This window comes from Bos indicus, chromosome 25, assembly GCF_029378745.1.
Source record: "Bos indicus isolate NIAB-ARS_2022 breed Sahiwal x Tharparkar chromosome 25, NIAB-ARS_B.indTharparkar_mat_pri_1.0, whole genome shotgun sequence".
Lineage (NCBI taxonomy): Eukaryota > Metazoa > Chordata > Mammalia > Artiodactyla > Bovidae > Bos > Bos indicus.
Genome location: NC_091784.1, coordinates 14,121,872 through 14,149,070, shown reverse-complemented (window position 1 = coordinate 14,149,070; position 27,199 = coordinate 14,121,872). Strand labels below are relative to the sequence as shown.

The following is a 27,199-nucleotide window of genomic DNA, read 5'->3' as shown; positions in this document are numbered from 1 at the left end:
AGTTACCTTACCTGATTTCATGACTGACTGTAAAGCTATAGTCATCAGGACAGGACTGGCAAAAGGATTAAGAAATAGATCAATGGCACTGAATGAAGCACTCAGACACAGATCCACATTTAAATGATGACTGGATTTTAAACAAAGATGCCAAAGCATCCCCATTAGGAATGGAAGACTTCTCAAGAGTCATTGCTGAAACAACCTGAAATCTACTGGGAAAAGATGTCTCACCCCGGCCTCATCCTGGACATCAAAGTCCATGTGAAGTGCACTATGGACATAAACATAAAATCAAAAATGATACAACTTGTAGAAGAGCATAAAGGAAAATACTTCCATGGCTTGGGGTCAGCAAAGGTCTCTGAGGACAGAGAAAACAAACATCATAAAAAACTGAAAAACTAGACTTCATCAAAAATAAAGCCTTTTGCTCATCAAAACACATTTTAAGAAAATGAAAAAGCCACAGACTGGGAGAACATATTTGCAAAACACATATTTCACACATACTAAGCATATATAAAGAATTCCAACAATCTCATAATAACAAGACAAACAACCAGGTTAAAAATGGACAGATGTGCTTCAGGAAGTACTATTGTGCTTTAAGTCATAATTAGAATCAGGCCTAAGCAGGGCTGACTGTCATCTCAGAGCACACCTGGCCTGAGACAGGCAGTGGACGGCGGTGAAGGAAAGTGGGAAGGAGAGGCATGAACAATTTGTTCTCAAAACAAGGACATTTTAAACAGATTCTGAGCTCCAAGTTGATATGCACAGATGCCTCCAATTTATTTTGAAACATGTGAAAAAAAGACTGATGGTTGGAAGAAGACCGATGAGTACACAAGAGATAAAACAGGCACGGAGAAATACTAATGGCAGAACTTGGGTGGTGTATGTATGAGTACACTATAAAACTCTCAGAAAAATGCACAAAAGGTTTGGAAAAAACCTCTCACACACACAGCCAATAAGTACACTGAAAACTGATCAATATCATTAGCTATCATAAAACTGCAAATTAACACCACCATGAGACACTGCTGCATTCTCACTGGAATGCTTAAAAAGACTAACTTTGCCATATGTTGGTGAGGATGTGGCCCAACTAGAACTCTCATACATTTTTGGGGGTGCAAAATGTACAGCCACTTTTGAAAAAGGTATACTTTTTTATAAAATGTAGTAAATATCCAGCAATTTTCTCCCACATATATAAAGAAATAAATATTTATACAAGAATATTCATAGCAGCTTTATTCATAACAGCCCCAAACTGGAAACAGCTCAGGTGTCCATTAAAAGGAAAACGGATAAACAACTTTTGTGGCACAGGCTGGAACATTACTAAGCAAGAAAAAGAATGAAGTACTGATACATACTGTGAATCCCAAGTGCAAAAAGTCTTAAAAAGAGTACCTATTTTATGATTTCATTTATACAAAATGCCCCAAAAGACAAACTTCATCTGTGGTGAACAAAGCCAGAACAGTGATTGTCTCTGAGGGGCTGGGGTGAAGACTGACTGGGAAGAGGCATGAAGAAACTTTCTAGGGTGATGGCAACACTCTGTATCCTGACTGGTTAGGGTCTGGGATACTATGCGTATAAAAAACCTCACCTAATGGTGTACTTTGCTGCTGCTGTTGTTTGGTCACTAAGCTGTGTCTGACTCTCTTTGACTCCTTGGACTGCAGCCTGCCAGGCTCCTGTTCATGGAATTTCCCAGGCAAGAATACTGGAGTGGGTTGTCATATCCTTCTCTAGGGCATCTTTCCGACCCAGGGATCAAACCCATGTCTCCTGCTTGACAGGCGGATTCTTTATCACGGAGCCATAATGGTGTACTTTAGATTTGTGCATTTCATCACACCCATGTATAAATATGTATTTTGCACCAGAAAATGCAAATCACTACTGAACTTTTCATAATGATGCTCGTTCTGAAGTGTTTAGAGTTGAAGTGTACTAAGATCCACAGTTATTTTTTAAGTACATGAAAAATGTGATAGGATTGGTAAATGAACAGAGGATATACAGAAAAATGTTAATATAGAATTTAGGTATTTGTTATATTTCGTATATAATTCTTCCAGCTTTTCAGGATTACTGAAGTTTTTCAAAATAAAGTGTTGGCCAACAGCCAAATAAAAACCTTAGGGTATCTTTTAATTTCCACAATCAGAGAATATGCCATCCTATTCTTGTTAATTTTTGACATGCATACTTGGAAACAGCTGCTCTGTTGCACAGAAAGCAAATATTATCACATTTCTTTCTTCAAAGTTATTATGCTCTACTTCTTAACTTCAACTATGGGGAAGGAGAAATAGAAACAAATGGCTCTAACTGCAGAAAAACTAAGCCTCCTGTCATTTAAAAGCAAAGCATTCAAAGAAGGTTAAATTACAAAGTAGTACCTAAAAAACCAGTTAACACTGAATGTTTTATATAACAAAGTATACCAGAACTGAGAAGACTCACAAACTCAGGTTTAATACTCAAGGCAGAGACTGTTAACCATTTCATGGTTTAGAATGACCAACAGCAGTTGACTCTGAGTCATGTAGTTGGATGAAAGGTGTTTTACGGTACAGGACAAGAAGTAGGAGTGTTAGAAGATGGTGCCACACAAACAAGGCTGTGCAGTCGAGAGGGGAGAACATGTACAAGAAGGCAGACAGAACAACCTGCACAACAGAGAGTCCCAAGAGTGGCAGACAAGGTACAGGAGAGAGCCAGCGGTTCAGCAGAGCTTGGAGCGCAGGGTACGGGAGGGCACAAGAGACGGTGGGATGCCTAGGCAAGGGCTGGGCCATAAAAGGACTTGAGAGTCCATAAGGCGTCTGGGATTTATCCTAAAGACAATGTGGAGTCACTTGGCCGTGGGCAAGGGTGTTCACACCTGTGTGTGGAAACATGGTCTGGCAGCTATGAGGCAGGGAGGACGAACAGACAACTAGCAGCTAACTGCAAGCTCTCCAAGGCAGCAAAGACGGAGGAGGAGGAACAGATCAGAAGTCATTTTCCTGTGGTTTCTCAGACAGGCCTTCTACTGACCACATGATCTATCCTCAAATGGTGGTGGTGATTAGACTTTAGGGCACTAATTAAATTATCTATACTGACAACTTACTCATACTAGATACATCCTTAACGTAAAGGAAACTCAATATTGGGACAAAAGATCAGCAAGTACCATACAAACTATATTTGGAGCCAAGGGAGCAACAGTCTGATCTTTTTTAGACTGGAAAAAAATGCTAAAATCTCAAACCTGAAACTTGAAAAGAAAAGAAGACATAATTCAAAATCTTATTTTTGTCTTCAGTTTTCTTCTTTTTCATACAGAAATCAATCCTAAATTTCAACTAAAAATGATTAAACCCTTAAAATCTGACCCAGAGAGTCAACTCTTGGAAAGGACCCTAATGGTGGGAAAGATGGAAGGTAGAGGATGAGATGGTTAGATAGCATCACCAACTCAATGGACATGAATTTGAGCAAACTCCAGGAAATAGTGAAGGAAAAAAAGCTTGGCATGCTACAGTTCATGGAGTCACAAAGAGTCAGACACAACTTAGCAACAGAGCAACAACTCTAAAAATGGGAAAGATGCCCATAACTAAGTCCCATAGCTAATTCATTGAAGGCATCAAGATCTGGGTTGAGACAAATCTCAACCTGCCACTTCCAAGCATTTAACTTTGGGAAATTTCCAAATATTAATAAGGTAATAGTAAGGCAGAAAGTGAAGAGGAACTAAAGAGACTCTTGATGAAGGTGAAGGAGAGAGTGAAAGAGCCAGCTTAAGACTAAATATTAAAAAAACTAAGATCATGGCATCCGGCTCCATTACTCCATGGCAAATAGAAGGGGAAAACGAAGTAGTGACAGATTTCCTTTGCCTTGTTCCAAAATCAGTGCAGATGGTGACTGCAGCCATGAAATCAGAAAACGATTGCTTCTTGGCAGGAAAGCAATGACAAACCTAGACAGTGTGTTGAAAAGCAGAGACAGGACTCTGCCAACAAAGGTCCGTATAGTCAAGGCTATGGTCTTCCCAGTGGTCATGTATGGTTGTGAGAGCTGGACCACAGAGAAGGCAGAACGCCGAAGAATTGATGCCTTCGAACTGTGGTGCTGGAGAAAGCTCCTGAAAACCCCTTGGACATCAAGGAGATCAAACCAGTCAATCTTAAGGGAGATCAACCCCGAATATTCACTAGAAGAACTGATGCTGAAGCTGAAGCTCCAGTATTTTGGTCATTTGATGCACCCAGACAACTCAATGGAAAAGTCCTTGATGCTGGGAAAGATTGAGGGCAGAAGAAGAGGGTGTCAGAGGATGAGATGGCTGGACGGCATCACCGAAGCAGAGAACATGAATTTGGGCAAACTCCCGGAGATGGTGAGGGACAGGGAGGCCTGGCTTGATGCAGTCTATGGGGTCGCAGGCCACAAAGAGTCAGATATGACTGGGCAACTGAACAACAACAGCAGTAAGGTAAGTCCCTTATTTGTAGAATAGGAGAGAGAACTCTTACCTCTCTAGCACAACTGCAGGGAGGATTTAATGAGGTACTTAATGAAGTAATGCAAGTACAACACCCAGTACAGTGCCCCCATTGTAAGAAGCTGCCAATAAACACGGGCGCCTATTCCATTCTTCTTACCTACGATTTCCAGTGAAAATAACCAAGAGAAAAGAAGATAAAAGTTTGCTTTTGCAAGTACAATATAAATATGTGTGAACTACTTGGAAAATGTTTTTTACATGGGCTTTATCTCTCAATAAACAACATTACTGAAAAGTAAATGCCTACATTAAATTAAAATCTAGCTTGGGCTTAGATAAATTGATAGATAATGCTAAATATTAGGAAATGTGTTAACAGAAATCAAGGCTGTAATGACTACTGATTTCCCTGAAAATTGAAATATTTCTTTTCCTTGGGAAGTGAACCACCTCTGTAAGAAGTTTCTTCAAAATGGTCATGCTTGATTTGTTCCCAACTGAGTTCCAAGAAAATCTATCCAAATGATATGAAAGTATAAAAAATGGTACACTATGAAATGTTACCTATTTCAATAACAATATATAATAATGAGCAAGGAATAATAATGAAAAAAAGCAAAAGGATAAGTGTGAGTAGAGGAGAAGAACAGAAAGAAAAGAGTCTTATCTGAGTATCCTTTTTATACTGTTCTGTGGACCATGGTCATTTTTTGCATGTTTAAAAAAATGAAATTAAATCAATAAGAGTTGGCAACAAATTAAAATTTTATACAAGCAAAAAGAAATGAACCTAATTATCTATCAAACTGATAAAATCACAAAAGAAGGAAAAGAATCTAAGAAACTTTTAAACACAGTCATAACAATCCACCTTCAATGGAATATATAACAACAAAACAAACTACAAAGAAATTTAGGATTTTATGTTTGTTGTTAGTACACGTACTGGAGTGTAATCCTGAAATCAGTTGATACATGTAGGACTGAGCTAGTGAGTAAATAAATATTTCAGGAATCAAGGAGAAAGAATATATAAGTAAGAATGGGAGAAAAGAGAGGAAGAAGCCAATGGTATTAAGACTGAAGTTAGGTTTAGGATTTTTATTTTTTAACTTTTAATTTTAATGTAATATACATACAAAAAACGTGCATATAAGTGTACAATCTGCTGAGTGTCAACAAACTGAACACACCCATGCAACAAGCACTAGGAAACCAAACATTTCTCATACCCTCAGACTCCTGCTTTCTGTTTCCCATTTCCTTGTCCAACAGCAAGGATAACTGCTACCCTGGTTTCTAACATCACAGACTAGTTTTGCCTGTTTTTGTACTTTATATAAGTGGAATTATATAGTATGTACTCTTCTGTGGCTGGCTGCCTTCACACAATATTAATTTTGTGAGGTTGTGCATGTTCTTACATGCAGCTGTAGCCTGTTCATTCTCGCGGCTATTTTCCACTGTGTGACACATCACAATTAGAATATTCGACTGCAAATGGGCATTGGGAGAGTTTCCAGTCTTTTCCTATAACCAGTAGTGCTACTATGAACATTCCAGTACACTGAACCATTGCTGAATGGTTCAGTCTACATTCCAGTAGACTGAAACTGCTGATAGTACCTACAAAAAAATGGCAATTTCATATCATTCAAATTAATACATCATCTTCCAAAGAACATATGTATATATTCCTGTTGAGTAAATACTAGAAGTGGAATTGCTGACAGTTCGGGTTAAGCAAACAGTTTTCTAAAATGGTTTAATACCAGTTTACATGTCCACCAATTGCTCTATATCCTTGATGTAACTGATGTTTTCTTTCTCCATGCGTCCATTCTAGCTGCCATAATTCTTCACTGTGGTTTTCATTTGCATAGCTCTCAGTTCAGTTCAGTTCAGTTGCTCAGTCGTGTCCGACTTTTTGCAACCCCATGAATTGCAGCACGCCAAGCCCTCCCTGTCCATCACCAACTCCCAATTCACTCAAACTCACATCCATTGAGTCGGTGATGCCACCCAGCCATCTCATCCTCTGTTATCCCCTTCTCCTCCTGCCCCCAATCCCTCCCAGCATCAGAGTCTTTTCCAATAAGTCAACTCTTCGCGTGAGGTGGGCAAAGTACTAGAGTTTCAGCTTTAGCATCATTCCTTCCTAATAAATCCATATCCATATCTATGTATACCATTTGTATTTCTCTTTTGTGAAGTCTGTGTTGAGGCTTTTGCCCATTTAATCATACTGGCTTATAGGAGACCTTTATATATCCTGGAGAGGAATCTTGTTAAATATATGTATTATGAATTATTTCTTCCCACTCCGTGGGTTGCCTTTTCTCTTTCAATGATGTCTTTAGGTGCGGAAGAGTAATCCATATAATTACAGCACAGTCTATCAGATTTTTCATTTATGAATAGTGCTATTTGTGTCCTATTTAAGATATTTTGATCATCCTAAGGTTATGGAGAATTTCTTCCCCCAAAAGGTTTATTGCTTTACCTTTCAGAGCTGAAATTTTCTGTGTACAATATAAATTCCAGATTAATTTCTTTCCACTGGATATTTAACTAACCTGCAACCATTTGTTTAAAAAGATGATTTTTTCCTCACTGCATGTATTATTCATGGCACTTTTGTAACAAATCAGGTAACAGAATATTGTCTGATTTCTCTATTATTGGTCAGGTTGTTTATCTGTCTAAACTACTATAATGTTATAGGAGATCTTAATATCTGGTAATGTAAATTCTCTGGTTTTGTTTACCTTTTTCAAAGAAAGAGTATAAAGTGAAATATGACATGAGAAGGGAATACTGAACATGACTGTGAGTTTTTTGTTATTTGTATGAATGTCCACATGAGTGAACTTCCCAGAACCCATTACACATGCTGGTAAGCTGACATGGGAGGCAGTCTGGACAGACTCAAAGAGGTTGATGGTGACTATAGAATGTTTTAATCTTCAACAAGTTTTTAGGTAAATCTGCTCAAGTAAAATCTTAAAATTTTAGCTTAAAATTAATTTAGCTTTATACACGGTTACATGCATACCTTTTGTGGGAGATCAAACCAGTCAATCCTAGGGGAAATCAGTCTTAAATATTCATTGGAAGGGGGGATGCTGAAGCTGAAACTCCGATATCTTGGCCAACTGATGCGAACAGCTGACTCACTGGAAAAGACTCTGATGCCGGGAAAGACTGAAGGCAGAAGGGGACAAGAGACGATGAGATGGCTGGATGGCATCACTGACTCAATGGACATGAGTTTGAGCAAGCTCCGGGAGTTGGTGATAGACAGGGAAGCCTGATGTGCTGCAGTCCATGGGGTTGCAAAGAGTCTGACATGACTGAGTGACTGAACTGAACTGGTGGCTCAGTCAGTAAAGAAATCTCCCTGCAATGCAGGAGACCTGGGTTTGATGCCTAGGTTGGGAAGATCCCCTGTATAAGGGGAGAATTCCATGGACAGAGGAATGTGGTGGTCTACAGATCAAGGGGTCGCAAAAAGTTGGACATGACTTAGCAAGTATACCTTCTGTAACTACTTTCTTTATATACAAAGTTAAGAATGATAGTTTATCTTAAAAATACCTTTATTTTTAACTGTCTTTCTTCTAAATAAAACTTGTGCTGTGCTTAGTTGCTCAGTCATGTCCAACTCTTTGTGACCTCATGGAACTGTGGCCCACCAGGCTCCTATGTTCATGGGGATTCTCCATGTAAGAACATTGGAGTGGGATGCCATACACTCTAGCTTTCCTATTGTAACAGTGCTCTTTATAACCTGTTCAGTTCAGTTGCTCAGTCATGTCTGACTCTTTGCGACCCCACGAACCGCAGCACACCAGGCCTCCCTGTCCATCACCAACTCCTGGAGTCTACCCAAACCCATATCCATTGAGTCGGTGATGCCATCCAACCATCTCATCCTCTGTTGTTCCCTTCTCCCCCTGCCATCAATCTTTCCCAGCATTAGGGTATTTTCAAATGAGTCAACTCTTTGCATCAGGTGGCCAAAGTATTGGAGTTTCAGCTTCAACATCAGTGCTTCCAATGAACACCCAGGACTGATCTCCTTTAGGATGGACTGGTTGCATCTCCTTGCAGTCCAAGACACTCTGAAGAGTCTTCTCTAACACCACAGTTCAACATCAATTCTTCAGCGCTCAGCTTTCTTTACAGTCCAACTCTCACATCCGTACATGACGTAAGGTCGGATCTTTACAACTTTCTTTTTAGCTGCTTACCTGTGCGTTATTTAAGCCCTCTGACTCTCAGTTTACTGGTCTTATAAAATGGGAACAATTAAAACGTACCAAATAAGGTAAAATGTCTACCTATTCTGGGAAGAAAACCTCTCTTTACTGTCAGAATTCAGCACTTTAGCTTGACTGTTTACCATTTTGGGTTCCAGGCCCACTGTGTGAGCAAGGGGGAAGAGTGCAGTGACGTGTAGAAGAAGCATGTGGAAGAATACACACAGTGCCTCGGTGGAGGTGGAGTAAAACTATAAACTGACTGGTTATAGCACAGAAGGGAGGGAGGCCAACAAGTGTTCTGTTTCTCTGACACAGCGTACAAGAAGGTCAGATTGTCATCATTTAATTTACATGATTATATTCCTTAAAAAAGCAAAGGTAAGGAATAACACCTGATAAAGAGTATACAGCAAAAAAAAAAAAAAGAGTATGCAGCTTAAAAATAAAAATTCCAGCATAAAAACAATCTGCATTAGCATATTTAAATAACTTAAAACATTATTTCAAATAATTATGTTTTCAAACATTTGGGACAACAAAATGGAGTTGCATACATGAAACTTACTTGACAAATGGAAAAGACATCTGGAGAGGAAAGCTCACTGTTAGTACTCTGAAGTGATTCTGATGATAGAGGGAGAGTTTGGGTGAAAGGCTTTCCTCAGGGTCATTAACATTTTGTCTCATTCTCTTTAAAATGATTATATAAGAAGTAGAAAAAATAGCATTTGTTGCCAATGGTACTGTGAAATGGCAAACTTCAGCTGGTGACAGACGGATCAGGGACAACAAAGGCATGACTTTTATCAATCTTTGAGTTTCTGGGCTCAGGGATTCTCTGAAGTTAATTATTTACAAAGCAATTCTTAAGGCACCACTCTTAACTTTATTTTGGATAGCTCCACCCAAACTGTCTCTCAAGATACAGAAAAACGAAGCAAAACTCAAGTAAAAATTAAAAAAAAAAACTTATTTGATTAAAAAAAAGTATTATATATTCTAAAGTACATATTACATATGAGTATATATACATATATACATATGAGTATATATTGACGATTCTAATTTTCAAAAATGTAATAGTCTTTTTACTTTCCTGGTATTAAGTACTATCTTATATATTTGGTTTCTACCTGTGGTCAACAGGTCACCTGGACAAAGTAAGAGTGACAACCAACCCCAGCAGCTCTTCAGGGCAGATGGACAAGGGCAGCACCCTGCCTTGTTCATCTGGGTCTCTGGGGCCAGCTTTGACACATAAGCCTCAGTCCCTCCACCCACTCCCAACTCCTCCCTTCTGTTCTCTGTCTCCTAACCCCTCAGGCTTCCCAGGGACTGTGAGACAGCCACACGGGCCACAGATGGGCAGCAAGCGTGGCCCTGTGAACAGAGGTGGGAGCCTTCCACCGCTGAGCCCCAGGGAAATGCAGGAAGGATTGACTACGGGGAGCCAGACTACAGAGATTTGGATTAAACTGTGTTTCTGTGATTCCTAGACGATAGTGTGCTTTATTTCTATTTATACCTTACCACCACGATAAAGTTCTTTATCAACATAAATTCTCCTTTAAAGTTCTGATTGTCAACAAAGGATGAGGGTCTATGATGTGTTGTGAAGATTCAACATGAAGTTTGGCTAGCTCTAAGTAGAATCTCACTCATGTTTACATAACCATGAGCTATCAAATCACTTTGATATTACCCATTAAACAGCATACTGCCAAGCTGAATCAAATTAGAATACTGAGGCAAAAAGAGTTTTTCTAAATTTCAATATTTTAAGGAGAAAATAATATGTAATCATTTCTTTATTAACAAAGAATGAATTCTGCCATCAATGAAAACTTTTTTCCTTGAGGTGCCCAAATTTTAATGATTCTTTATTTTTTTAAATTGAGGTATAGTTCATTTACACTATTATAGTAGTTTTCAGGTGTATAACACAGTGATCCAAAATTTTTCCAGATGATACTCCATTTATAGTTTTCATAAAATATTGGCTATAGTCCCTGTGCTATACAATATATCCTTATAGCTTATTTAGTTTACAAGTAGTACGTATCTCTTTCTCTCCTACCCCTATCTTGCCCCTCCTCACTGGTAACCACTAGCTTATTCTCTGTATCTATGAGCCTGTTTCTTTTCTGTTATATTTACTAGTTTTATTTTTTAGATTCCACATATAAGTGATAACATAAAGTCTTTGTCTTTCTCGGTCTTATTTTGTTAAGCACAATACCCTCCAGATCCATCCATGTTTGTGAAAATGCAAATTTTCATTCTCTTTTGTGGCCAAGTAGTATTTCACTACATATAATCACATCTTCTATATCCATTCATCTGTTGATGGACACTTACATAGGTTCTATATCTTTGCTATTGTAAATAATGCTGCTATGAACACTGGTGTTCAGGTAAAAAGGTGATTTCTTGAACCAAATGAATAACTGTGTCACTGGCTCCTTGTTATCTAAGAAGCTCTAACATATATCTTTACGATAACCTTGCTAACTGACCGTTCATGCCAAGAGCAGAAGCTGGAAAGCTACTTGTCATGAGAACCAACCGAAACTCACACTTAGTTTTTAACCAAAAATCTGGTTTCATTCATTCAGTGATCAAACAGCCAGGAGCACCCTGGTGTGTCCAATAAGGCTGGAATGTTTGGTGGGATCCGAAAATAAAATGACACTGCAGCTGCAGTCTAATCAGAAAGCCAGGTTACCTGTATCCAAAGAGGAAACATGCCTCACGGGAAAAGCACCGGCCTTGAGTTAAAATCCCAATTCCCAACTTCATCTTCAGCTATTATGGAATAACAGAACTACTCTTAACCTCTCACTGTAAGAAACTAGGTAGCCCGACTGGACAAAATACATGAAACGACTGCTCTCCTACATGGAGCACGCAACTTAGGACTGTGGCCCCCAGGAGTAGGGAAACAAAGGAGATGGGCCTTACAGTTACCCTAGCTTTCTGTTTGGAGGCAATCTCTAGACTGAAACTCAAACACACTTGCTGAACTGAGACAGAGATGAGAGCTTTGGGAGGCTAAGGCAGCCAGAAGCTGCAGTGCAGAAAAGGAGGGACCTATGCTGCGGAGGTGGCAAGAATACACAGAAGAACTGTACAAAAAGGATCTTCAAGACCCAGATAATCATGATGGTGTGATCACTCACCTAGAGCCAAAGATTCTGGAATGTGAAGTAAGTGGGCCTTTGAAAGCATCACTATGAACAAAGCTAGTGGAGGCGATGGAATTCCAGTGGAGCTATTTCAAATCTTGAAAGATGATGCTGTGAAAGTGCTGCACTCAATATGCCAGCACATTTGGAAAACTCAGCAGTGGCCACAGGACTGGAAAAGGTCCGTTTTCATTCCAATCCCAAAGAAAGGCAATGCCAAAGAATGCTCAAACTATTATATAATTGCACTCATCTCACACGCTAGCAAAGTAATGCTCAAAATTCTCCAAGCCAGGCTTCAACAATACGTGATCCATGAACTTCCAGATGTTCAAGCTGGTTTTAGAAAAGGCAAAGGAACCAGAGATCAAACTGCCAACATCCGCTGGATCATCAAAAAAGCAAGAGAGTTCCAGAAAAACATCTATTTCTGCTTTATTGATTATGCCAAAGCCTTTGACTGTGTGGATCACAATCAACTGTGGAAAATTCTGAAGGAGATGGGAATACCAGACCACCTGACCTGCCTCTTGAGAAACCTATATACAGGTGAGGAAGCAACAGTTAGAACTGGACATGGAACAACAGACTGGTTCCAAATAGGAAAAGGAGTACGTCAAGGCTGCATGTTGTCACCCTGCTTATTTAACTTATATGCAGAGTACGTCATGAGAAACGCTGGGCTGGAAGAAGCACAAGCTGGAATCAAGATTGCTGGGAGAAATATCAATAACCTCAGATATGCAGATGACACCACCCGTATGGCAGGAAGTCAAGAGGAACTAAAAAGCCTCTTGATGAAAGTGAAAGAGGAGAGTGAAAAAGTTGGCTTAAAGCTCAACATTCAGAAAATGAAGATCATAGCATCTGGTCCCATCACTCCAAGGCAAATAGATGGGGAAACAGTGGAAACAGTGTCAGACTTTATTTTTTGAGGCTCCAAAATCACTGCAGATGCTGACTGCAGCCATGAAATTAAAAGACGCTTACTCCTTGGAAGGAAAGTTATGACTAACCTACACAGCATATTGAAAAGCAGAGATATTACTTTGCCAACAAAGGTCTGTCTATTCAAGGCTATGGTTTTTCCAGTGGTTATGTATGGATGTGAGAGTTGGACTGTGAAGAAAGCTGAGCGCCGAAGAATTGATGCTTTTGAACTGTGGTGTTGGAGAAGACTCTTGAGAGTCCCTTGGACTGCAAGGAGATCCAACCAGCATATTCACTGGAAGGACTGACGTTGAAGTTGAAACTCCAATACTTTGGCCAACTGATGCAAAGAGCTGACTCATTTGAAAAGACCCTAATCCTGGGAAAGATTGAGGGAGGAGGAGAAGGGGATGGCAGAGGATGAGATGGTTGGGTGGCATCACCAACTCAATGGACATGAGTTTGGGTAAACTCTGGGAGTTGATAATGCACAGGGAGGCCTGGCATGCTGCAGTCCATGGGGCTGCAAAGAGTTGGACACAACTGAGTGACTGAACTGATCTCCAATAAAAAATTACAAGGCTACCTGCAAAGAGGCAAGAAAACACTTCTTGAACATGAGAAAAATGTATCAATAAAAACAAACCCAGAAATGACAGAAAAAAGGAACTATTTACACTGACAACCATGTGCAAATATTTAAAGCAAAAAGGGAATATAATGAAAACAGAAATGGACAATGCAAAAAGGAACCTCTAGAGATAAAAATATAATAGCTAAGATAAACATTTTACTGGATAGCATTAATAACATGTTAGACCTGCATTAGAAAAGATCAGCAAACTCAGGGGAATAAAGAAGCACAACTAATAAGATGATGTAAAAATAATAATGAAATGAAATACTAAAAAAAAAAAAAAAAATAACTTAAAACAAACAGGCAAGAAGAGAGGAATAAAGAACAGAATGGACAAACATTCAGTTCAGTTCAGTTCAGTTCTACATACAACAAAATGATAGATTCAAACTCAATTGCGGTAGGTAGCCTCTAAGACAATCCTCAATGATCCCAACCTTTTGATATTTATGGTCTTAAATAATCCTCTCCCCTTGAGCAATCTGCTTCTAATCAATAGAATACTGGAGTGGATAGCCTTTCCCTTCTCCAGGGGATCTTCCCAACCCAGGGATCGAACCTAGGTCTCCCGCATTGCAGCAGATTCTTTACCAGGTGAGCCACAAGGGAAGCCCAAGAATACTGGAGTGGGTAGCCTATCCCTTTTCCAGCGGATCTTCCAGATCTGGGAATCGAACTGGGGTCTCCTGCATTGCAGGCGGATTCTTTACCAACTGAGCTATCAGGGAAGCCCATCAATATACCAGGACAATGTTAAGGAAATGTTGCAAAAAATTATCATTTTTGTCTTGCTAGCATTATTCTTACTGACTTTGATAAAATAAGCTGCCATGCTGGAGAGGCCCATGTGGCAAGAACTGAGGGTGGCCTCCAGCCAACAGCCAGCAAGGAACGGAGGCACTTAGTCCAACAGCCCTCAAGGTACTGAATCTTGCCAAGAACAACTTAACTAAGGTTAGAAGTGGATCATTCCCCAGTTGAACCTTCAGATGAACCAGAGCCTTGCCTGAAACCTGACTACAGGCTTGTGAAGCAGAGGTACCAAGTTAAGCTGTGCCTGAATTCCTGATCCACAGAAACTGTTCAGATCATAAATGTGTCCTGTGTGAAGCTGTTAAGGTATGAAGCAGTTTAAGGTCATATATCAATTTACTTCCTGTGTTTCATTTTTTTTTCCATTTTAAAGTTGTTTAAAACATTTTACAATCCTACAACAGACTCAGATATCATATCATAAGCAATTTTTGATTGTGCATTAAAGGATTAACTCACTGAAAAGAAACATGCACAGGAGGAAACCAATCACACAAAGTCCCCCAATAAACCCGATCCTTCATATGTGAAACGCTGTTCACCCCTGGAATTTCATACATGCCACTTAGACTTCAGACTGGGACAACCGTGAGGCTATAGCATTTAAGGTCAACTATAAACCAAATAAACCTAATTACCCATTTCCTTAAGTTGTCCAGCCTTCAAATCTCTTGGGTTCTGCCCTTCTCATTTATGTTTACCACTATTTTTTAAAAGAAATGCCTCATAATGCACAATATATTAACAGAATTCAGATTAATTAAAAAACAATTTACAGATCTGTCCCCCCACTCTATGACCTTGAAGCATCATTTAAACAACTGCCATCAAACCAAGAACATTATACATCACTAGATCTCTTTCTGTTTTCACATATTTCAAAAGTCATTGTGAGACAAGTCACTATATACATATTTTTAATACATACATTCGTTTTTTAAAAGATCATTTCTGAAGTTAATGAATTTTGCTGTTAAATAATTGGGCTCATAAATGAAAGAATTTTAATTTAGAGATGTGATTATGACATAGATTTCCTGGAATCAAAACAAAAAAGAAAAAAATTTAAGAGACAACTCAGAGCAAGAACTCTCTTTAAACATAACAAATAACTGTTTTATTACTTCAAAATACCAAAAGTCTTCTGTACAGTACTTATCATATACCATCAGACGGCTTGAAAGAGTCTCGGCAATCATATCTACTGTCTTAATCTCTTCAGAACAACTACGTAAGAAGAAGAAAAATCTATAAATCAGTCTTTGATGACAGAGGGTTTGTTTAGGAGTTTACCAAATGGAATGACCCTACTGGAATTCCTTCAAGCGGCCTGTGAAAATGTCAGAACGGAGTCTGTTTTGGAGGTCACAGTCCCTAGAGAGCTCTGAGTTTTGGCCTGTTTGTCTTTTCACATGCTTTAATATTTGAAAGTCATTCCTTGCAGACACTGACTGATGCCCAGGGAATGCTAGGATTGTGGGAACTGGCAGTACCAACAAGAGAGACAAACTTCATGGGAAACGCGTGCCTACTACATTCGCCTGCTTAGCTCCCACAACATAAGTGCTCTTCAAATGTCATGTAGGTACACAGCGAAACATTCAAAAACTGCATGTCATTTTGACATTTTTAAAAAGAAATATGTATGCAAATGGGGGCCAAAATTACTGGGACTATTGCAAGAAACAGTAAGGTATCAAACACCATGGTGGAACCCTGAAAAACTATTTCCCAAGTATGAATTTATCAAAATATACACAATAATAATGAATAGTTATAAAGTGCTAATTATATGACCATGTTGTTCTAAATACTTGACTTATATGAACTTATTCAACCCCCACAGCAACCCCCATAAGGCAGGTACTATATGGTCCCCATTTTACAGAGGAGGAAACTGAGGCAAAAAGCAGACAATTAATTCATCTCAGTGATACACAGCTAGTAATGGTGAACCAGACGGGATGGCTCCAGAGTTGGTGCCCTGACCTACTGTGCATGCTTCGCTGCTTATTTCACGGTATTTTACTTTAACATCAAGCATGCAATGCTGGGTGCCTATGGCGTGTACTCAGTACTTACACTGTGTCATGTACATGGAGTTATCATCAGTGCTTTACTTCATTCAAGCCTCCAGTAACCTGGGCTGCACACCTAACCTGACTCCTATTCACACATGACAGACACACGCTTGTGTGCCCTCAGACCAGACATCTAGTGCCACAGAGCAGGCTTATCTCTGCACTCGCTCTTTTAAATTAGGTTCTTCTTCCTCCCAGTTATCTGAGAGAATCATCTCTAAATTAATTTCTTTAGCTAAGGGAACTACTTTGAAAGATCTATGAGTCTAACAATTTTATGAGAATTTCCTACTGAACTGCCAACACTGTACCGAAGCCTAAGATCTAAGAATTATTTATGGTAAGAGACACAATGTTCATTCAATCAATATTTTCTAATAATAAAAAGTAAACCCATTTCTACTCTTGAAATACAAATTTCTTTTAATATTTTGGGAAAGCTGAGCATTCTGATATGGCAAACTTTTCTCTTATATAGTATATGACGGCTGCTCTAATCGATACACTTCTAAACTGCTGTGTCAGGAACAAGGATTGTCAAAGAACGTCTCCTATTTTGTAGCTATAAATCTCAATTCTGCAGAGTACTGACAAATTCTAACATTTGTCAGTTTTTAAACTTAACTTATAAGAACCAAAGGCAAAAGGCTGTGATCAGACTTTACTAAACACAGAGGTCATACATCAAAAATTTAAGTTAATCAAATAGATACCCAACGATTAGCATTTTCTTAATAAAAACAACAACATAAGCAACCAGAAAAGGACATGAATGATTCAGGCTTAATATAAAGTTAAAATATTGTCTTTTAATTGAGTCTGATCCTGTTATAAAAATGTTAACACATACCTGCCAACCCTTGAAAACCATGAATAGAATGACACTGCATATTCCACATTAGATGTAATCTTTTTAGGATAACACAAATTGAGCCAATTTCTCTTTCCCTTTAAACATGGGGGGAGGGGAGTCTGACTAACTGAATGAGCTGGCATGTATGTTTAATAATACATCTATGAGGAACATATTAAAAACAGTGACATCACTAATTCATATCTATGGAAAATTTCATTGGTTAACTGAGATGGAAGTTATCTTCCATTCTTTCTGTTTCTGCTGCCCAATGAACAGCACAAGGCGAAAGTGATAGATGAGATATAAGAACACATGATGTAACGAGGAAGGGCAGCCAGAGAAAGACACATGGGCTGAAAGCTACCATATGAATATTACAATTACAACGGGCATAACCGCAACACAGAGAGCTCGAGACTTACCCATGCTCACAGACTGAGTCAGCAGAGGAGACTGGAGTCCTGACTCCCAAAAGACTATACTTCCTGTTAATAATAGTGAGGGCAGCAGGTGAGGGTAGCCAGCAGTATGGATTAATTTAAAGGAGTTAGATAAACACTGGATAGGATATTTGCTAATTAGTCTGGGTGATTATTAACTATAAATCAAAGAGAAAATTACAGCTCATTTGCTACTCCAACATATTTGTCCTTTTGCTTTCTTTCACAATAATACTTCTTTACTGATGCCTTAAAATAAAATATAATAACAAAGAAAAAAATCATAGGTCACTTTTTTCTAGTATACTCTGTATATTTATTGGGTTATGGTAGAGAGCAGGCATCCCTTATCTACCCCTTCTCTACCTTTGTAGCTAGAGGAGGTCCTATGGTTGGATTAGGGGTCAGACCTAAGTGAGAAGAGCCCTGACTTAATTTCAACAAAGTCTCTCAGCCCAGCAAAAGGTCTGATTATAAACTATTCAATTCCAAGTAGCCTTGAAAGGCCTAAGTAGATAGGGAATTATAACTGAGTAACATTTATTAACTAATCATTCATATTACATATGTTCTTTTTAAAAATTGCATTCTGAGGGACAGGAGAGAGACTGTTTCTTAATAAATTGATTTCAGTTTATTCACTGCTCCAGTGACTAATATACATCATATGGTGGACTCTAGTTTTACAAAAATTACCAAACCTATATAATAAAAAATGTACTTATATGACTCTAGAAAAGTCTTATAAAAATCTTACATAAATGTGGTTTAAGATAATGAAGTCTCATACTGGATTAAACTGCTAATTACTATTATGTTCCAAAGCTTACTTATAATAAATGTTAACTGTTGACATTTCAAAGGAATTTCTGCAAGAGGACACAATTTTTAAGACTGGAAGAATAACTCAAAATGAGGCTTCAAGAGCACTGTAACTGGGGCCTGTGGTTTTGTTGATGTGTTTCTGAAACTGTAGTAAGCCTCACCCATCCCCTCGGTGATAATGATAACTAAAGCACTCCTAAGTTAGTGTTCTGACACTGCCGGCTACAAAGGGAGGCCATGAGTTCACGTCCAGCCTCCACCCTCCCTCCACATATGCTTTGTCTGGGTGTGTCCAGCAATGCACTGAAGCAAACCAAACTCTCAGTAACAGCAAAACTATCCAAATAAGAAGTCCACAGTAGAAAAAGGAAGGTGGACAGGGTTACAGGTGCTTATTTATACTGTAAAACAAAACATGCTATTTAATAGGAGACCATAAAGACCACTGTGGACGAGACAACCTCACCCTTAAGCTACTTACATGGCTTCCTTTTCATTTTGAAGGCTCCAAGAAATTGTCACAAACAAAAAGAATGAGAGCTGCCACAATTAATCAAGAATTTCATTTGCAGCTGCCCAGAAGTTTGTAGCTAATTTTAAAACTTTTAATTGTGTTTAGTTTAATTCCTAAAGACTAATTTTAAAAATATAATAAAAACTAAGGAAAATTACAGTTACAGAGTACATATTTCTCTTAGTCCAAGTACTCCTCAGTAACTCTTGAGAGTCAGAAAAGAAATCTACTATCTAAATGTATCAGAATGTTTATCAATATCCTTGAGAATTATTTCAAATATTGAAGAACCTAAATATGTTAATTATAAAGTCAATGACAAAACAATTTTACATAAAATTATTCATTTCTATTACCTCTAGTTATAGAAAGGGAAAGCAAGAATCCCACAGTTTCACATCTTGGCTATTCAGCATCCAATTATTTCATTCCCAGTTGTGACACTATGAGAATTTCATGTCTCGCTGTTTGCTCCAGAGAAAAATAGAACTATCTTCTCTTTCACCAACCTTTACTAGTCCATATCAGCTGGTGCATATTCTACAAAACAGGGTTTTACACAAGACAAATCCTGAGCACCTTTGTGCTCTTCCAAACACCTAGACTGACAGTAAAGTCTAAAGGTTAATGAGGTGTGGGGAATTGTTTTCAAAGTAAAACCCATAGAAAAGATCAGCTGTGAACATACACAGCTTACTTTCTATGGTACAAGGCGCACAATTTCCTTTGCTGGGCTCCATGCCAAGTTCAGACTGTTTGCCTCTGTATTATACACCTCTATTGGATCCAATGTAAAGAGCCACCTTGAATTCCCTGCATGTAAGAAACTTTGGAATAAATTATTTTCTCTCTAATAAGTGGTCATCTGGAACAGAACAAGTGAAGTCTAAAACTGTTCAGTGTGACGTATTTAACAGACGGAAAATCTTTAAAAAGTTTTCAAGATGGGCCCACAAGCTCAAAGACCTAATAAGTGCAGTAACCAATGATACCAAAGTTTAAAGAAAGAATAACAAATAAGTCACTCTTCTCTATGAAGGCCTAAAACACAGTGACTACTCAGTAGTACATACAGTTTCAAAAAGCCCGCTAATACGGAAAGGGAAAGGTGGCAGATACCCATTTTCCCAGTACGTGACATGGACAGCTGGCCTGTGGGATGTCTACAGTCATGTTAACATGATGAGATCTTCAGAGACGTGCAAAGAAGCACCAAAATCAGGAACTCTTTATGAGGGGGGAATCTATGTCAACTTACTGGTTTACTCTGTGATAATGCTGGTAGTGAGCTAAAAGCTTAAGTTCACCAACCAGCACACTTATCAGTCTTAAATGACCTCATGAATGAAAAGCTTCTTCCTCATGGTCTCATCTAAGCGTGGGCACAGACAAAGAGCTGTAGCTCTTTCAGGCATGTTGTTTCCATCTATTCTGCCCTTCCCTGCTTTTATAAGTGAAATTCACCTTAGAGCACCTAAGGCTTTCTTTTATAAACAATAAAAGAACTAACTTTCCCTTTGACTGAAATCCCTCTTTTTCTCAGTGTTAACCATCTAAAGGAATGTTGACACGGAAACGTGAAAATGGATCTATTATGTATATATTATGTCAAAACAAAGCTCAGTTTTCCTGTGTATGCAGACTCTGAGAGACAGTAAAAGACAGGGGAGTCTGGCATGCTGCAGTCCATGGGGTCGCAAGAAGATGGACATGACTTAGCAACTGAACAACATGCATTCTTTTAGAAAGGTACGTTATTTAGTAAAAGTATATCTACCTTCCTTTATGGAAGACTGTCCTGTTGGGAAGAGTTAATTGCCTAAACGGTACACTTACTGCTGAAATGCCATTACCTTGAGAAATATTTTGCCCACGTTCAAGGGTAAAGGAAAGCCCTAGCTTACCTTTACTAAACATCTTTCATATTTACCCCAGCAGTGGGAATATTCTGTCACTCCACCACCACTGCCAATGTAAGTTTTAATCAAAAATAAGGGAAGACCCTAGACTCATTACTGTACTTAAGTATCAACTTCATTTTCCTTATAAAGTTTATTTACAAACTATTTAGTGATACAATCTGTCTACATACCACCAACCCCAAATTGAAATATCTTCATTTCCTCTCCAAAAGAAAGTAATTCTAACAAGCAAAATTCAAAAGCTTAGCAAACAACAATAAAACATAATCACACACACAAAAAATCTATATTTGATTATTTCAAAATATCTAAACATACTGTGCTATGTATGCTAAAGTCGCTTGAGTCGTTTCCGACTCTTTGCAACGCTATGGACTGTAGCCTGCCAGGCTCCTCTGTCCATGGGATTCTCTAGGCAAAAATACTGGAATGGGTTGCCATGCCCTCCTCCAGGGGATCTTCCCAACCCAGGGATCGAAGCCGCATCTCTTATGTCTCCTGCATTGGCAGGCGGGTTCTTTACCACTAGCGCCACCTGGGAAGCCCAATATAGTACTTTCTATTAATTAATTTTGAGGCTAACATCTACATTTTGTACACGGTATGATTTAAAGACAGCATTAAGAAGACCTAAAAAGATGAAGAATAAACATTAAAAAATCACCAAGGTAAGAATGTTACAGTTTTTCTACCTATAGATTGTTTGATGTTGTTCTACTCTCTTCACATTCCCATATCCAAAAACCTGTATTTTTGACAGCTGTACAACAATTCATTTATGTCTTGGAAGGTATATGCAAATTAGGCTAACATTTCATAAGCTTGAAATTAGAGTATAATATGCCTGAATATAAGGTAAGATTTTTAACTTTCTGAAGGAGACTGTCTATATTTGAGTCCTTACACAGTGTATAATGAGATGCTCTTTCATTTACTTAATCTTGAACAAAAAAGTACTTGACGAAAACACGTTAGCTTAAAAATCAACTTCCCTAGAAGCTGGTTTTAGTCTGTTTATAGAAATGTTTTAATAGAATCAGGAAAAAAAAGGAAGAAAAGAACCAACACATTATTTCCAGATAACCTTAAAATGAAGTGTTGGCTGTTGTTACAAAGAAAGATTTTCAGACACTGCTTTTAAAAAGGTAGTCAAATACCATTCTCTCAGAAAGGACACAAGTAAGAGCAATTAATTCTGGAGAAGTAACTGCGTAGCTGACGGGCAAGACTGGGAGGGTAACTGACTTTTCACTGTGTAGTCACTGGTATCCCCTACATTTTAAACCAGTTACATGTATTACCCACTCAGAAAAAAAAAAAAAAAAGATGATTAAATTCTATAACAGAAATTACAGCCTCATAAAATGTTATGACCAATTGCAAATCAAACATGAGTGATTACAAACACAACACTGTAGGACACATGAAAAACAGCCCCACTGTTCTGGGAATGGTACTTGCGGTTTAGACATAAAACCTTCAGTGTCAGATCGTGCATGTATCTAAAAACCGGTGTAACTCAAACAAGAGAGACACAAATGAAGATACACCCTGGATTTCAGTGCTGCACGAATGATGCAGGGGGGTTCCTACTGATGATAAAAACACCACACAGACACACAGAGTTTAGGCAAGATGATTTTATGAAATATGAGTGTGGACAAAACAAATCCTCTATATTATTGCACTGCTTCATAATATGTGGTGTTAATTATATACATGTAACTAAATTAACAAATTCAAATTTTTACCATTTCATCTCCCTCACTCTAAAACTTTATAAGGGGAAAACCAGCTCATATCTGGGGCTTACCTTATGTTCAGGCATAAATATTCAAGAGAACACTCTTGCAAGGGAATGCAGCAAGCTGTATCAAGTAAAATTCCCACAAAGCAAAAACTTTCCCCTTACACCTCCCTCCTCTGCTACATATGACTATTTTCTTGAGCAACTGTATATTATTGAAATTTTATACAAGTTCAATTCATTTTGGTTTTTTTTTGAGGGAAATAATTTGAATATGATACTGGTCTAAGTATACTGTGTAAATGTGGTCAATTTATCATGTTTCAGTAAATGTGGTTATATTCTACCCTACTGTCTAAGACAAAGCTAGGCTCCCAAATGATTGAAGGTTCTAAAGCCATTACCACCTAACCATAGCCTCCAGACGGCTTTGACAGGCCTGAGCAAGATGCTGCTTTATACCAAGTGCACAGACAAGGGTTGTGCCCAATACCCATCAGATATCTTGTTAGAAGGGAGAATAAGGACACCCCACCCAAAACCAGGTACTGAAGAGCTGAGAATAGCAGTGTCTTAAACCCATTTTCCTGAATAAGATAAGGCAATTATTTGAAAAGGATCAGGAAACACTTAGAACCCAGAAAGATATAACAAGATACATAAGGAAGTGCTCCACAGGGCAAGTTTTATTTCTTCTGGCTTTTAATTAAAATACACATTTGAGAATGGAAGATTCATGAGAACTATGGAAGTGTGGCAAATCCAGTTGAAATTCTTAATTCTGCCCTTTGATATATATGCTTAGTGAGTTTGTAAATTTTAACACTTTGTTAGTTTTTATGTTTTAAGTATTATAAAATAGATGTATCTCATCTATCTCTATTCATTTTTGTTAAAAACTGACAGTATTGTGCCTTCTGGAGACTCCAGAAAGTCTCTGATTAATCAAGAGAATTTTCTGAACAGGTAACAAAGAACAGAAACTATTCATTTTGTATACAAGTATGAGCCAGCTGAAGACTGAGAATATGGCCATATCCTATCCTCATTAATATAAAAAATACTCAAGAAATTCTTGTTTTCTTAGTGATCACTGAGAGCACAAATGCTGGCAATTCTACAGTTAAGGTGCAGCACACTGGAGACAGGGAACATGGCAGGACAATCTAGTCCAGTCTGGTCTATTCTCCCTGGAGTCAGCACAGAAAGCTGCTTTCCAATGCTATGCTAGCCTGAGACCTTCTGCTTGTGCTAAAGTGGTTGAACCTAAAGCTTATTTCCAAAGATAATGTTACTACCAGAGATGCTGGGGAAATGATTAAAGAATTGAATGGCACGTGAAACCCTGGCTGCTACTCAAAACCAGCCGGCACCCCTCTGAGCTTCTCTCCTCAGGAACAGGCTGCCCAGTGGAACTGACCAACAAATTACTACCAGAGGGATACACTGGCTCACAAAAAGGCAAGCTCCGAAGCACACGCTGAACTCACCATTCTTCCTTTCGTTAAGAGGAGGCAGGTGCTGACTGGACTGCAAGGAGAGTTCCTGGAATTCGTGGGCAACGGCTTCACTTTGAGGACTTGGAGCGAGATGGGCTAAAGGTCCCAGCTCATCCTCGGTGTCCAGTGCCCCTGTGTGATCCATTGTGTCCCGGCCACCGGCAGCAGCGGGTATGAGACGCCTCTTAAACGTGGTCTGCTGGAGAGACTGACAAAATAAAGAACGTGTGAATAGATGGTACATTTCTTTTTCTGATTTGCACAGAAGTATTAAAATGGGAACCCTGAGTTCTCGTCGTTTCATTGTTGTGTGGCAACTGCCATTCATTTACCCTCTTTGGATTCAGGTTCCTTGTCCAACATACAGGAATATATACCTCCCATTTAAAAACATGTTTACCTAGGTAAATATATACTGAAAGGTATTTTGTATACTTTTATCTATGCATCAACGGAGTTAATACTTAAGTCCACATTCCCAGCAACCAGCAATATTTCAGATAAAAGACTCCTCCATCAGCCTACGTCTCAGAGTGAGAACAGAGAACACAACTCTCAGCCAACCCACAATAGACATACAGTTCACATCAAAGAGACAAACTAAGTCAGTGAGATTTGGGATTATTTACTATCACAGCATAACCTGGCTCATTCTGACTAATACAGAAACTGGGTAACAGAAGTACTGAAGCCACAATTAAAACCCTAAATATGTGACACTGGCTTAGGGGCTGGGCAGCAGGCAAAAAGAAAACTGTATAGAAAGCTGAAAGCTAAAAGGATGATGGTCCGTATCAAGTGATGGCAAAGCATCTGACAGGCTGCTGCTTAGCAGCATCCTGTATCAGTGTGTTCATCCACTCTCCTACTGATGGACATCTGAGTTAATTCCAGTTTTTGACTCTTACAAATTAAGATGCTATCAATGTTCTTATATGTATAGATGCTTTCACTTCTTTTGGATAAATAGCAGTGAAACGGCTAGATTGTATGGCAGCTGCATGTATAAATTTTAAAGAAACTAACAAACTGTTTTTCAAAATAGCTGTGCCACTGTGCATTCCTACCAGCAGTGAGGAGAATTCTAGTTGGTCTACATCCTTGCCAACACTTGATTATGGCCAGTTTTAAAAACTTTAGCTTTTTAATTGGTGTGTAGTGGTATCTTGTTTTAATTTGCATTTCCCTAATGATGTTGAGTATATTTCAATGTGCTTATTTGGCATCTGTATATCTTCTTGAGGTAAGTATCTGAACAAATCTTCAGTTAATTTTAAATAGGTGGTTTTATTTTCTTATTATTGTTTCAAGAACTCTTTACATATTCTGGACAAAAGTTCTTTATCAGACATGTGACTTGTAAACATAGGCATACTTTGTTTTATTGTGCTTTACTTTATTCCACTTTGCAGATACTACATTTAAAAACAAAAAAACAAATCTTGAAAGTTTATGACAACCCTGCATCAGGCAAGTCTACTGGCGCCATTTTTCCAACAACATTTGCTCACTTTGTGGTGCTGGGTAATTCTTGAAACATTTCAAACTTTTTTATCATTAAATTTGTTATGGTGATCTGTGGTCAGTGATCTTCAATATTACTGTTGAAACTATTCTGGGGTGCCACATAAGATGGCCACCTCCACTGATAAATGTTATACATTCTGATGGCTTTAGCAATGGCCATTACCCGGTCTCTTTCTCTCTCTCTTTGTCTGGTTTATCATAGCTTTCCTTTCAAGGAGTAAGAGTTTCATGGCTGCAGTCACCATCCTCAGTGATGCTGGAACCCAAGAATATAAAATCTGTCACTGTTTCCACTTTTCACCGTCTATTTGCCATGAAGTGATGGGACTAGATGCCATGATCTTAGTTTTTTGAATGCTGAATTTTAAGTCAGTTTTTCACTCTCCTCTTTCACCTTCATCAAGAGGCTCTTCACTTTCTGCCATTAGAGTGGTGTCATCTGTATATCTGAGGTTATTGATATTTCTCCCAGCAGTCTTGATTGCCGCTTGTGATTCACCCAGCCTGGTATTTTGCATTGATGTACTCTGTACTGAAGTTCAATAAGCAGGATGACAATATTCAGCCTTGACATACTCCTTTTCCAATTTCGAACCAGTCTGTTGCTCCATGTAGGGTTCTAACTGTTCCCTCTTGACCTGCATACAGGTTTCTCAGGAGCAGGTCTTTTTTTAGAATTCCTTTGCTTTTTCTACAGGAAAATCCAACGAATGTTGGCAATTTGATCTCTAATTCCTCTGCCTTTTCTAACTTCAGTTTGTACATCTGGAAGTTTTTGGTTCACATACTGCTGGAGCCTAGCTTGAAGGATTTTAAGCATTACCTTGCTACCAAGTGAAATGAGCACAACTCTACGGCAGTTTCAACAGTCTTTGGCATTGCTCTTCTTTTGGACTGGAATGAAAACTGACCTTTTCCAGTCCTGTGGAAAATACTTATTACTAAAATATGCTACTAGCAATTGCCATCTGTTCTTCCCCAGCAGTATACTGGACACCTTCCAACGTGTGAAGACCATCTTCTGATATTATCTTTTTGTCTTTTCACACTGTTCATGGGGTTCTCCAAGCAAGAACACTGGAGTGGGTTGCCACTTCCTCCTACAGTGGACGCTTTGCCAGAACTCTTCATTGTGACTCATCCATCTTGGGTGGCCCTGAATGGCATGGCTCAGAGTTTCATTGAGTTATGCAAGCCCCTTCGCCACAACAAGGCTGTGATCTATGAAGGTGTCCTTGAAAGGAAAGCTATGACAAAACCTAGACCTTGTATTAAAAAGCAGAGATATTGCTTTGCTGGCAAAGATCTGTATAGTCAAAGTTATGGTTTTTCCAGTAGTCATATACAGATGTGACAGCTGGATTATAAAGAATGCTGAACACTGAAGAATTGATCCTTTCGAACTGTGGTGTTGGAGAAGACTCTTGAGAGTC

At 38.6% G+C, this 27,199-nt stretch overlaps 1 protein-coding gene across 10 annotated transcripts in view; it reads right to left on the bottom strand.

Moving 5' to 3' along the window:
- Positions 1-27,199, bottom strand: part of MRTFB (myocardin related transcription factor B) — a 291,519-nt gene that overhangs the window by 108,000 nt on the left and 156,320 nt on the right. For all 10 annotated transcript variants that reach the window (XM_070779690.1, XM_070779687.1, XM_070779686.1 and 7 more), the window contains one exon: positions 24,231-24,447. In XM_070779690.1, coding sequence (XP_070635791.1) covers positions 24,231-24,384 — 154 coding nt within the window. In that variant the 5' untranslated portion in view covers positions 24,385-24,447. The remainder of the gene's footprint in view (positions 1-24,230; positions 24,448-27,199) is intronic.